At 41.5% G+C, this 13,248-nt stretch overlaps 1 protein-coding gene across 1 annotated transcript; it reads left to right on the forward strand.

Annotated features, from left to right (window-relative positions):
• Positions 1-5,098: 5,098 nt before the first annotated feature.
• On the forward strand, positions 5,099-7,520 carry LOC122092475. Its single transcript, XM_042662800.1, has one exon. The coding sequence runs from the start codon at positions 6,269-6,271 to the stop codon at positions 7,202-7,204; it is 936 nt and encodes a 311-aa protein (XP_042518734.1). The 5' UTR covers positions 5,099-6,268; the 3' UTR covers positions 7,205-7,520.
• The last annotated feature ends 5,728 nt before the right edge of the window (positions 7,521-13,248 follow it).

Raw genomic sequence — 13,248 nt, forward strand, 5'->3', positions numbered from 1 at the left:
ATTGTCAACCAATGATTCATCCAAAGTTATTCCACTTAATGATAGGGAGTGGATAGGGGCTGATGTCCCTAGTCCACTCAATGTCATAGGTGGGAGTTACAAACAAATGGCTTGAACAGAATATTCCTATAAGACATTCTCTATCAATAAATTCATACTTTCCTTAATCTTATCCCACTAGGTGATCATCCTCCAAGTTTCCTCGGGTCTTTTAAATAATTTAGCATTTTACGGGACTTTGATAGGAACCACCCTAGAGTCACATAAACCAAATCATCCACATCTCATTTCTAAGGAGGAAGGACACCTTTTATCCGAAACCCACTTAGGAGAGCACTTCTTTATGACTAGAATGCATTATAGGAATATTCTTTTTGAAGACCCCAAACAAGTTCTATAGGTCAGCTTGTGGCATCCCTTGCTTTCTCCATCTATTTCCTACATTATGCGAGTATGCAATGGATGTAAATAGACCAATAAGGCTTCCTTGACAGTATCTATATATGTAAGGTATGTGATCCTTTTGATATACTCGGAGGTACGAGATCAGGGGGTGGCTTTTTTGCTCATTACTCATGACTACACATGAGGTTAAGCAACTAGCCACGGGGGTGGTGAAACCATGAGTGATTGTGTGCAAAAGTGTAATGTGGGAATATCATTATTCGATCTCAGAATGTCATAAAGTGCACGGACCTCCCTGAGGGTGCTAACACAATTACGAACATCCTTACCATTTAACAACACCCCATGCCCTTATACAGGAAGCAGTTACCATTTACTCTCAGAGTATACTCCATGACATACACTGACCTCCCTGAGGGTGTGGGCATCACAGGGAGTCCCTCACCAAATGATTTCATTTTGAGCACAATGCATGATGTGGTTAGCGAATGTAATTACAAACATGGAGTTAGCGAAACATGTTTTCAAACAGATGTGGTGAAAAATGTTCTTGCATTTAGCTGTAGCATCTAATGTCGGAAGCTTGAGATGTCCCCAGTGGAGTCACCACTATGAGGGTAACGGCTGAATTTCTTCTTCCCCTTTGTGAGGAGAAAAAAGACTTTTGTATTCGTCCCTCTCTCCTCTTTCTCTTTCTTAGGAAGGGTGTGTCATGTTTGCTTACCGACGGGCCCCACACTACCATACCACCACTCAGAGATACGTGGGGGCCTATTTCGTAGGAGTGTAAAGGTCATCACTGAGACGGGTATATGATGATAGTCCAATAAGGGAGATTGGGATCATGTAAAAGGGTTTGGAGTTGCCACCTAGGATTACGGGCCTAGGACCCTGGGGTGGGCCTAATTCCTGAGAAAATGCCCAAAAATTGGTCTAGTCTAGAGATTTAGGGTACATGTCAAGTTGTAGAGTTGGAAGGTGTTAGGCACCCAATCTACCCGGTTATCGATCTTTCTACTAGATGCTTAAGAATGAACATTTTTCACAATTATTCATATTCTGCATGCATGGCTAGGTTATCACACATATATACATTAACTGAATTTAAATAATTATGTACACTAAAACAAGGTCAATATAAAGTCTACATTATGCTAATTTGGGTGAAAGATTATACCTGAGCTTGACCCATGTTTCAGGTCAAAAGGGGTGGCCCCCCGATTAGTGCTGACACAAACTTTTTTGTGGATCTACCGGCTCTGGGGAAGATGGTCTTGAACAAAACTTCCTTTTTCGAGAGATACTGACTGTGGTAATATTTGGATAGAGTTTCGGCTAGGAACGGTTACTTTCAAATTTGAATTTCGGCAGAGCTTTGACTAGGGAAGGCTACTTTCAGACCTAGGTTAAGGTGTCACTTCAACAAAGCTTCCGCTTGGGAGGGGCTGCTTTAGGATTTTGGCTAAGGTGGCACTCCGTCAAAGCTTCAGTTGGGGATAGGCTATGGGAGGGTTAGGCTAAAGTGGCACTATGGGAAAGCTTCTGCTAGGAATTGGCTATAGGGAGGGCTATGCTAAGGCTTGAAGAAATTCGAATGATTGAAGAACTTCGAAGGTCCGAAGAACACTTCGAATCTATGAAGATCACTTTGAAGACTTAAAAAACCTCAAAGAGGGGAAACGAAGTCAAAGTTTCTCCTACAAGGGATGCCCACTTGGAAATTTTCAAATGATTGAAGAACTTTGAAGGCCTGAAGAACACTTCGAATCTTATGAAGATCGCTTCGAAGATTTGAAGAACTTTCAAGGGCGAGGGGAGTGAGGGTAGAGCTTCTCTACAAAGGGTGCTCACTAGGAGACTTTAGTGTGAAAAACCAAAAGGAGTGGGTATTTATAGTTTTTTGGGCTAATAGGGTGGAAATGGGGATTTCCTTGGCCAATGGGGTAAAAAAGTAGATTTTCTTGACCAATTGGGTAAAAATTTTGATTTTTGGGCTAATGGGGTGAAAAATGAATTTTCTTGGCCAATAGGATGAAAAGATGTTTTTCTTAGTCAATGAGATGAAAAGATGCTTTTCTAAGCCAATGGGGTGAAGGAAGTGATTTTTTTTCCAATGAGGGAAAAAGATGTTTATTTTGCCAATGAAGTGAAAAGGATGTTTTTTGGGCCAATGGGAGGTTGCGGTGTAGGGTACGCTAGCAGGGGTGTGGAATACGCAAGCAGGTGAAGAGGAAATCTCATCCAAAATCCGATCATCGGAGTGATGATGTCTGTCGCCAATGGGAACGCGCGAGTGAGCGCAAGGCCACGTGCGCGAGTGAGTGCAAGGCCACGTGTGCGAGGTGTGAGGGTGCTTGCACGCGCCTACACAAGAGTGGTGGCATCCTCACGAGCTCGGAGCAACCTACATGCGGGCGGGGGTGGGGGTGCGTGTAGGTGGGCAGGAGCCCATGCAGGTGGGCGGGGGAGCACGCAGCTGAGGTGGGGTCGCATGCAGGTGGACGGGGGCACCCGTAGGGGCGGGGGTGCACGCAGGTGGGGCAGGGGCTCAAGCAGGTGGGGCGGGGGCCCGTGCAAGGGGGATAGGGCACTCATAGCGAGGGACAGGGCAAGGATGGGCGAGCCTAGGGGCTCGCATGGGCAGGGCTTGGGCATGCTAGGCCAAGTGTGGGCATGCATGGTGCTCACATGGGCTAGGTTTGGGTGTTTGCATGGGCAGGGTTTGGGTGCTCATGGCTAGGTGCGGGTGTGCATGGGCACGGGGTGTGGGTGCCTTGCATGTGCAGGGTTTGGGTGCTCATGGCTAGGTGTGGGTATGCATGTTTTATCTTCTGAGAATGATTACGGGAGATTTGATGGTCCAATTTTGATGTACCATATATTGTTGGAATCGTGATTCCGAGTATTATCCATCTGTATAGTCTCTTTGGACGGAATTCCTCCGTATATGAAAAGTCATAATTGAACCCTTCTTTTCTCCAGCACGGAGCTTCTAGGGTTTTTGGGTGAGTATGGAATGTTTCAGGTTTGGGTTACCTCAGTCAGTTGTCATCTTTGTCGAAAGCGAGAGGTCGCGTCTACGATCTGTAAGTCATCATAGCCGAGGGAGGGTGATAAAATTGGGTGTCTACACCTACCTACTGTAGTAAAACGGAAGAGCTAGTGAAATACTTTACAAGTGAAACTTATAGGGAGTGGACTAAACTCAAGTTAAATTGAACCACTATAAATATTTGTGTCGGTGTGATTGTGATTATTCTTTATATAGCCCTTTTTTTAAAATTATTTACAATCACATAGAGGATGTTAACCCAATTTTTTTTTTTTTTAAATCTACTACTGTAGCCTATTCAAACCCCCCGCCCCCCCTTTATGTTATTTCAAAATTTAATTCAGGCTTAAGTTTTCAGACGAACTCATAGACGGTCGTTCGTGGTGTTATTCCATCAAAACAAAAGAGTGGGTTTTGAGTTCTCATTCTGTAGTTGACCGTAGTAAACTTAATAGTCTTCTGAGAAGGGAACATTTACTTTTCTACAATAGTGATGTTTGACTCATTGATTACACCAGTAATGCATTACCTGGACTTTGAGGAACTCTAACTAGTTTCCTTCCGGAGAAATCCCTCCTATTACCCCCTGGTCTTTTATTATTTCTTCATTTTCTATGTAAACAAATAAAAACTAAGCTTATCTAATCCTTTGGCTCAAATGCAATATGATCTGTAATCATCATTGGTTTCTTGATTTTCTAGTCTTATTTACCTTTCCTTTTCCTCTAAGATCGTAAGATATGCTTCGTTAATATTTCAATAATGATCAATCTAATTTGATTGCATATGCCTAGCCCAGCCTAGCCTAGTCCAGCCCATTCAAATATAAAAATAGGGAAAATAAACACTCCCTAGTCGTGTGACTCTTATACCTAGACAGAGGCGACAAAATGGTGCTCCCACCACTGTGAAACCCCAGAAATTCACCCCCTATTAATGCCTATGTGCACTCCTTCATTGGTCATGCTAAGAATCAGGATCGATCAAGGCTGATTCAATTCGATCCGCCCGATCTTGACTAATCCAATACGAATCCTCAAGTCATGACCCTGACACAAGGGCCATGCAACCAAGGAACATTCTTTTCCCCATTTCATTTTAGTGGGGTACCAAAAAAAACTTAGGCTACGTTTGGTAGTCATTCAGTTCCAGAAACGATATTTCGTATCAAAAACAGGATTTTCAATTTCTGTGTCAAAATGCCTTTTTTTTTTTTTTTAGAAAAGAAAAAAGGTGTTTGGTGAACATGTTTCAGGAATGATTACCCTAGTTTTTCACCTTTTTTTGTATCTGGAATGAAATCGAAATGATGAAACAAGGTTTTGTCGTTCCATAGTTCTACGTTTCTAACGTTTTTTCCCTTTCCATTCGTAAAAAACTGAAAAACACCAAGTTGACACCAAACGCTTTATTCTTTTTTTTTCCCATAGAAAAGCAACCTTAGCCATTCTTTTTTTCTTTTTCTTTAGGGGTATCATAAAAAACCTAGGCGTTTTCATATTTTTCATGTTTACATTAGCTACCAGGGGGTACGTTCGTCCATTTAGAAGATGCTGAGGTTTTGCTGTCATTACGAGAATGTTGTGGGGTTTATCGGCGTTTTAAGTAGCTGTATATCTTTTCCCGTCTTTCTATTCTCCATCTCATTTTTATTTCTTCCTCTTCTGAGGTTTCAATTGTTTTTTCGAGGATTTAGTCTCTCAGCCTCTCTAGGCTCTACTGTACCTCTACAGTCTCCATCTTAGTGGTTTTCCTGAAATTTATCTCATAAGATTTTATTATATCAAGAGGATTCGTTTTGAGATATTCGATCGCTTCATCGCCGGTATCTGCCGATCTGTTTGCGAAATTTTCGGTGTTTAAGAACTTTATAAAAGGATACCGCATTAACGCTACAGAGCTTCCTGCGTGAGGCGATGAGATGCGGGATTTGTTAGGGTTTATGTGGTTAAATTTGCCGAAAATGCAGAAGCTTTTAAGTTCTACAATATTTCATTGAAGCAAAGAAACGATGGTATTGCAAGAAAAAAATTTGGATCTACAGCTTTTCAGGTTTTGAGCAGTTCTTGGCTTATTTTATTCAAGAGATGGCATTTTCAGATGGAGTATCGAATGCTTTGGAGGATATAGGAGTTCGCAGTTTGTTCAGCTGAGTAATTTAGGAGAAATTCATCCAAGACTGCTGCCATTGCCCTAGTATTGGAGTTTCATTTGACCATTTAGTGTTTTAGTCTTAATCTGGTATTGCTTCGGCCAAGATCAGGTACTTGATTTAATTAACTATTTGTGCTTTTCTTCTTGGCATGTGGGTTCGACGATCTTTTCCAAGAAAACCGAAGATCTGCCACTGTAATTCGGACTTTCTCGTCTTTCCACCAATTCTAGAATCATCGGCGACGCTCTGTTTCTCATCCCCAAGAGAAGCGTCGAAATTGTCAGGGTTTTGTCTGGTTGAGTGATGAAATGCTGGACTGATACTGGTGGGCTGCTTTTCTGTGTCTCCGCTGTAAGTCTCTTTGCAAGGATTCTTCAAGGGAAGCTGGGTGGGGGATCTACGATGGAAGTCTCTAACGGTTCAAAGCTTCAAAGCCGCTTTATTATCCAGGGGATATCTCTTTAAGGAGAGTGTGATCTACAAGCCTCTTAAGATTTTACTGTGGGGTCTTCCTCGATAATTCGACCCTTTCTTGCTCTGGATCTGAGAACACATTCTTGCTGCGTTCCTTGGGACTTCAGACCTCTGCCACGGTTCTCTCCTTGGTGTGTGATTTTTAATTTTGGCTTGATTACTACTGTAATTAGGAAGCATTGATGGGGCTTCTTGGAAGTCTCGCAATGCTTCTCTCGTTTCTCTGGATCGCTTGGTCGCCAGGATTTGGGGCTCAATTGTCTGGAGCTTCAATCATCCGAGCAAGATCGCTGGATACACTTCTGCAAGACTATGCTTATAGGGCTTTCGTTCGGCCTCGAACCGGCATCCCCTACGATGGAAACCCCCCCTCGAATTTAACTGGAATTTCAATTTCTGTAATGAGGCTCAAGAGCGGAAGCTTGAGAAATAGAGGTGTTAAAAGCTACAAGAAATTCATGATTCCGACCGGAGTTGTGGTGCGACCTTATGTAGAGAGGCTTGTTCTGGTTTACCAGAACTTGGGCAATTGGTCGACGGTTTACTATCCATTGCATGGTTACATCTACTTAGCTCCAGTTGTGGGTCTTCTTGGCTACAGCGCTTCCAATTTATCTGCAACTAGTTTACCAGAATTGGATGTAAGGGCCTCTGGTCAGCCCATCTTAATCAGGTTCTCTGGAGTGAAATCAGTTGCAGGTGCAAGATGCGTTACATTTGATCTACAGGGCATGATGAAATTCAACAATGTTTCATCTGGGAATGTCTGTTCCACAGTTGAGCAAGGCCATTTCGCCATTGTAGTGGAGTCTCCTGCACCTTCTCCAGCGCCTGTCCTACCGTCAACACCTCCTGCTCCTTCAAAGAGGGGTGGAAAGAACGAGAGGAAGGTGTGGAAAATTGTAGGGTCTGTGATTGGCGGGCTCATTGTGTTGATTGTAATGGCTCTGTTGATACTGTGGATTCGAAGATTCAAACACCGGAAGAAGATGCAACGGATGGAGAGGGCGGCGGATGTGGGCGAAGCCCTGCAGTCAGCCACGGTAGGGAATACAAGGGCTCCGGTGGCTACTGTGACTCGGACACAACCGGTGCTGGAGAATGAATATGTGCCCTAGGTTTTTGGCATTTTGTACAAAGGTACCTACATTCAGTTCAAACCTCCTAGATTCATCGGTTCAGAAATTATTGATTCTTGTTTCATCCATATGCGTTTGTCCAGAAATATAGTTCTTTGATTCATTCTGAGCCCTCTTAGGAGGGGATTTGTTTGTCTTCTGGCCATTTTTCCTTTCCTTTTTCTCCCTGTGGTTTTTATTGTTGTATGTTGGTTTCCTATTCCTTCCCTGTCGGATTGATCCAGAGAGACGAGATGTTAATTATTTGGGAATTTGCTATCTTATAGAGGCAAGAGTTCGTGAAGGACCATTGTTACATCCTCTCTTTTAAGACAGCATTCCAGATGTCACAAGAAAGCCCTGTTTATACTTGACACAAATTTTTTTTTTTTTGGGGGGGTGGGGAGGGGTAAATGCTGTAACCACCAATTCTGAAAAAAAGAATGCCACGAGAGAGAGAGAGGGCAAGCAACCGCCCTCTCTTATGCAACTTGCCCATGGCTTGATTGCACTGAGGCTTGCGTTTGTCCACTATCTGATCAGCTATGCTTCCTATCACAACTAATCGAAGCTCATTGGTTGTTCTTCGACGTTAAAATTTAAAAGCCGTCTTCGCCACTCTACAAACACCATTACACCTATATTGCTCTTATCAATTGCTATTCAAGATTTGGCGAGTTGGACATTGCACGGAAGTTGTTCGATGAAATGTTTGATAATGGCAGAGTGCCCAATTCACTCCTAGTGTCTTGTTGAGGGGTTTGCTTTTTGAAAGTGCAAGGTGTTGAGGACCGGCTTTGTGAACGCCAGTCAACAGTGTGTTGCGATTGAAGATATGCATGATCAAGAAAGCCCGACCAGGTCCAACCGAAACAGGCCAGAATGACGGGTTGACACCCCTGGGTCACATGCCATCTGGGTCATTTTTATTGTGGAAATGTTTCAAGGCTCAGACTTTGGGCATAGTTCAATTGACTGTGAGAGCTCCCGATGAAAAAGATTGCATGCCTATATGAGCGCCCGAAGAAGTTTAGGGACTATATTTTATATATTTTCTTTTAATTTTTTAGTCACATTAATTATTTGTGAGGTTCTTTTTAGTTTTCCTTCCTTTGCATTAATAACCTTGCTCCTAGGTTCATTTCATTTTTTTTTTTTTTCTTTTTTCTTTTGTGGAAAAAGGCTGTTCTAAGCCTAACCATAATATTCTTTATTATATTCATTGTTTTAAGAAGAAAGAAAATAATAATTTAAAAATATAATGTGAGAGGATGTAATGTATCTTGCTTGGTCAGAGAATCCTCTCCCTTTAATTATTTATTAATATATTTCATGAGGCATGATAGTGCACTGAATGTAGGCTGAAGCTGTTGGAAAATTGAATAGGATGAGAATTGCGAATCCTGCTTGTAACCACAGGGAGCCAAAGGCTAACTGTTAGCATCAATTTGTTCCTCCTCGACTCATGTACTGATTTTTATTTATTATTCTTTTTTTTTTTTAGATGAACTGTATTCACTACTAAGGGGATTCAGCTAATCATATTTTCATTCAATAATTTGGAATGAATTTCGATGTATTTTTTAGTGGTTCACATGCCCACCGCCAACTTCTATTGTTACAATGCTAATAATCTTGTATGATAATTCATATAGAAAAATTATCTTGGGCCATGCCCCTCTTTTAAAATCATATATGAGATACCATCCTAAAATCTCAAAATTGCGTAGGGCCCGTTTGATAACGTAATCAGAAACGTGTTTTTGTGTTTTCTTATTCTCAGAAACACAGAAACGGCATAAATACCGTTTGGTAAAAGTGTTCCATTCCACTTGTTTCTTGAAACATAAATTGAAATTTATAACAATTTATGCTTCAAGAAACATGAATGACGAAACAAGTTTTACTTGTTTCGCTCGTTTCTCGAAACAAAAATGGAGCACAAAAAATCAATATTGAAGACGGAGTTTGGCATCACTACCATCACTACCGTCTCCGACTAGCTCCGTCTACAAAGTTCCTCTCCATCTTGTCAGCCGTCGTCGATTTGGGTTTTTTCCCGCAGATTCCGATGAGGCATTGTCATCTTCCTCGTCGACTCCGCTGCTGTGTTTGATAAGATTGGAGCAATTGGCGCTAGCAGTCTTGACTTGAGGAGGATTGTGATCCATGACTATCGAATTCACCATCCCGTAAGAATTATCCATGGAGGCTGAGCTCTGGCTGGGCAGAGGCGCCGGCGGCGGAGCTTGATAAAGCATTTGGGAAGCAGTGGCAGAGTATCCATTCTGCTGAGGAACAACCTCAGATGCTTCGTGCTTCATGGATGCTACGAATTGAGAATTTCTCTGATTAACCGCTCTGGTGGGAGTCGCCGATACTGCGGGAGACTTGTCGCCGATCTCACGGATATCAGGTGAGGGAGGTCCAGCGACACCGCCACCACAAGACAAGAACCTCGCAAACATGCTCTCCGCTTCGGGACTTGAAGAACGAGGTTGTAGGAAATCATCAGCTCCTCCTTCTCCGTCTTCGCTGCTACCGTCCACGTAATTTGCAAGCAGGGGGCTCGGGGCAAAGCGAAATCGCATCAGACCGGAATTCAGCTCTTGCTGCTGCTGATGGCGATCGGAAACCATGGTTTCTCTACTTTTCTGTTGCAGTTCTCCTTCCGAATGCTTGGAAGTCGAAGGGAACAGAAGATCCATGTCTTTTGAGGATGCTAAAGACGCATACATCCTTGATGATCTGAACTCCAAATTCATCCTTGATGATCGACCCCTCAATTTGCTGCCAAGAAGCATCAGCTTCTGACGCCTGCCTTGTTCAAGGAAATAGTCGGCTGTCACGCCGGAGCATCTATTTCTTCAAGCAAATGGCCGCCGATCGTTATCCACCGGAATGTAAATACAACACTGTAATCATCCAATCAAACCGAAACAAGGTTTATCAAACACCCAAAATTCTGTTTCTGTTCCCAGAAACGGAAATTTCTGTTTCTGTCGTTTCTTGAAACAGAAACAGCAGAAACGTTATCAAACGGGCCTTTAGTGTATACCCTATTTTAGAAAAATAATAACTCTTAAATACGTTCTGTTTGTTCACAAGCGCCAAATGATGACGTGTCACAGTTGGTATTGTTTAAATAACATGTTTAATCATGACCACTATTAGTTAAAACGGGAATGGCAAAAAAACAGAAACGTACGGTACGGGTTTTAAACAGAAAAAAGCGATGAACGGTACGGTCAAAAAAACAGGGAACGGCAAATGGACGTAAACGAATGGTACGAGTATTAAACGTGTAGTTTTCAAAAAAAGGGTAGTATACTCATGCAATTTGAGAGATTATTACTTGTATACATGCATCTAATATTCCAAAAGCTCTAAGAGTCCCAAGATAAAATAGCTCAATGGACCACAAGAAAATGAGATGTTGCTAGCTTTAGCTTCTCCTTACTCAATGGGCTATAAAAAGATGAGATTTTTTTTCCTATAGATAGTATGGAAGTTAAAAACAAAAAACCAAGTACCATATTGTCTTCACTCTTCACTTTTACTAATAGGTTTTTTTTTTTTTAATTAATTATTTTTTTAATAAAATTCTTGTTTTACCCTTAAAAAACGAATACGGGTTTAAAACGCATTTAAAACGGATTCTTTTACCGTTTTCATTTTTTTTCAGATTATATAATAGCATACGAGAAAACGCATTTTAAACTGCAAAAAAAAGGGAAACACGTTTTAACTAACAGTGATCATGACTGCATAACCCCTTTGTATGCGATGGCCTTCTTTCTTCTCCATCCCCCTCTTCCAAAAAAACCCATTGTATCGTCGTCGGTAGCTTCTGTACGACAACAAAGTCGGCATCTGTCTCCTTCGGCGATGAAACCTAACTTTTAGAACCAATCTCAATCTCTCTTTCGACCATCCTTACCCCCGACCAAGCTCACGTTTCATCCCCACCAGTGCCGAATCCCTCTAGAAGTCTTCCGAGCTTCTGGCCTCCACCGGGTATTATCTTCGACTTAGGGAAGTTCGTGAGAATTCGATTAAGCCCAGATCGGTTTTCAACAACAGCAAGACCAGCGAGTTCTGTGCCCCGTTGACTTCGTTTGATTGGAACGAATTGGAGCCTCTGAGGATTGGTACTTCGAGCACCGATTCAACCTGCACAATTTGGGACCTTGAAAGAGGCGTTGTCGACGCAGCTTATCGTGCACGATAAGGAAGTCTACGACATCACCTGGGGTGATTTGTTCACTCTGTAGAACCCCTTTCATTTCTTATGGGTTGCAGGAAGCTTTCAACGGACGGCTCTGGGATGCTTTCGGTATTCTGATTTCTACAGTGAGGACTCTTCGGTTTCGGGCTTTTAGCTTTCCATTTTGAAAGCTTGAAATGTATATAAAATGGGGAAGAATCCGAATTCGGGAAAGATTTAGTTTTTGTATACTCTTTCTTCTCAGAAATTTGGTAAAATCTAAACAAAAATTGCTCTTTTTATTCATTTTATTCTTTTGGTAATCTATACTTAATGCAGATCCTTCATCCATGAAAGAGCCAGGGATTGAGTAAGGATTTCGGGAATTTCTCAGGATTATACTGACATTGGGATTTGGGGGAAGTTATTTAACAGGTTTAATAGGATCTTGTATTCCACTAATGGGGTTTGGTCCTGTAACTATCTACTGCAGGAGGATCGTTTTCTTCGGTTCGTTCCTTCTCTGCTCTTTTCCTTTCATTCGTCACTGCTTTTCTCATCTCTAGTTCTGATCTTTAGATTAAAGCAGCAAGTGATACTGGGGATCAACCTTTCTTATTCTAGGGTTCAAACAGAGTAAGTGATTTGAAAACAGGGAAACAGAGGTGAAGAGAATGAGAATTGACTTTTTCATTCGTATTTTGCTTTAAGTCAAAAGAGTAATTTTAATTTCTAAACTAACGATAATAGACTTTAGGGTACGTTTGCCATTTTTTAGATTTTAGGGTGGTATCTCATATAAGGTTTCGAAAATGGGGTGGTGTAAAATAATTTTTCATTCATATATTTTCTATATATACATATATGTGGCAAGTGTTTTTTTGTCCATGAGAAAGCCTTGTGTCCACACACAAGGCCATGGTGGTTTGCACACCCTAGTGTTTGGTGCAAGGTCCTCTCATGGACAAAAAGTGCGAATGAAATTTCCAATTTTCATGAAAATTTCACTCTCCCTTATGTCTAGGCGTAGGAGTCTCATTGTCTTTCAGGTTTCTTTTTCCTTATATATATATATATATATATATATCATATCATATCATACTATTATTAAAAATAAATATTCCACTTTTTTGGTATACATTTTTATAAAGACAAAAAAAAAAAAAAAAAAAAAAAAAAAAAAAAAAAAAAAAAAAAAAAAAAAAAAAAAGAAAAACCAAAACCCAACCATTGACATATATAGCATAAATTTTTCAAATAACCAAAACACCCTCCCAATTAGACACTCACATGCACCCTCACAAAGAGTCACAACCACATGTGTGATACAAATGCATCTACCAGTCCCAAGTCCCAACTAGGACTTGGACCCTCTATGGCGCAACAAGGCGTTTGGTATGCATCCAACGCCCATAAACACCTTGGGTTGCGTGTTATTGCCTTGGTCTCCGTGCCTGAACATTTTTAGCCATTGGATGCATGTTAGATGCTCTGCTACGCCATAGAGGAATTCAATCCCCCAACTAATCTCTCTCTCTCTCTCTCTCTCTCTCTCTCAAAAGAGTCCTCACCCACACACGACTCTGGCAAGGAATACCACCCATCGAAAAAACACTCACTCGATCATATATCTCTACCCTACCCAGCAATTCTGATACAAAAAATCAGGCAAAAATATTGGAGTACCTGACCATACTATAAGTTGAATCCCCATCAGGCGGCCACTTCAATTCTCACTCTTGCACACTTGGGTCTCGCCATGAAAGGAAACGAACCTCAGAAACCTCTTGCCTTAAGGTGTATTTAGCTGCTTTCTTCAATAATACATTTCCCTCAG

This window comes from Macadamia integrifolia, chromosome 10 (genome assembly GCF_013358625.1).
Source record: "Macadamia integrifolia cultivar HAES 741 chromosome 10, SCU_Mint_v3, whole genome shotgun sequence".
NCBI lineage: Eukaryota > Viridiplantae > Streptophyta > Magnoliopsida > Proteales > Proteaceae > Macadamia > Macadamia integrifolia.

Bases quoted from the DNA above. Each gene is read 5' to 3' on its own strand.
- LOC122092475 (XM_042662800.1), top strand. From the start codon at position 6,269: ATGGGGCTTCTTGGAAGTCTCGCAATGCTTCTCTCGTTTCTCTGGATC.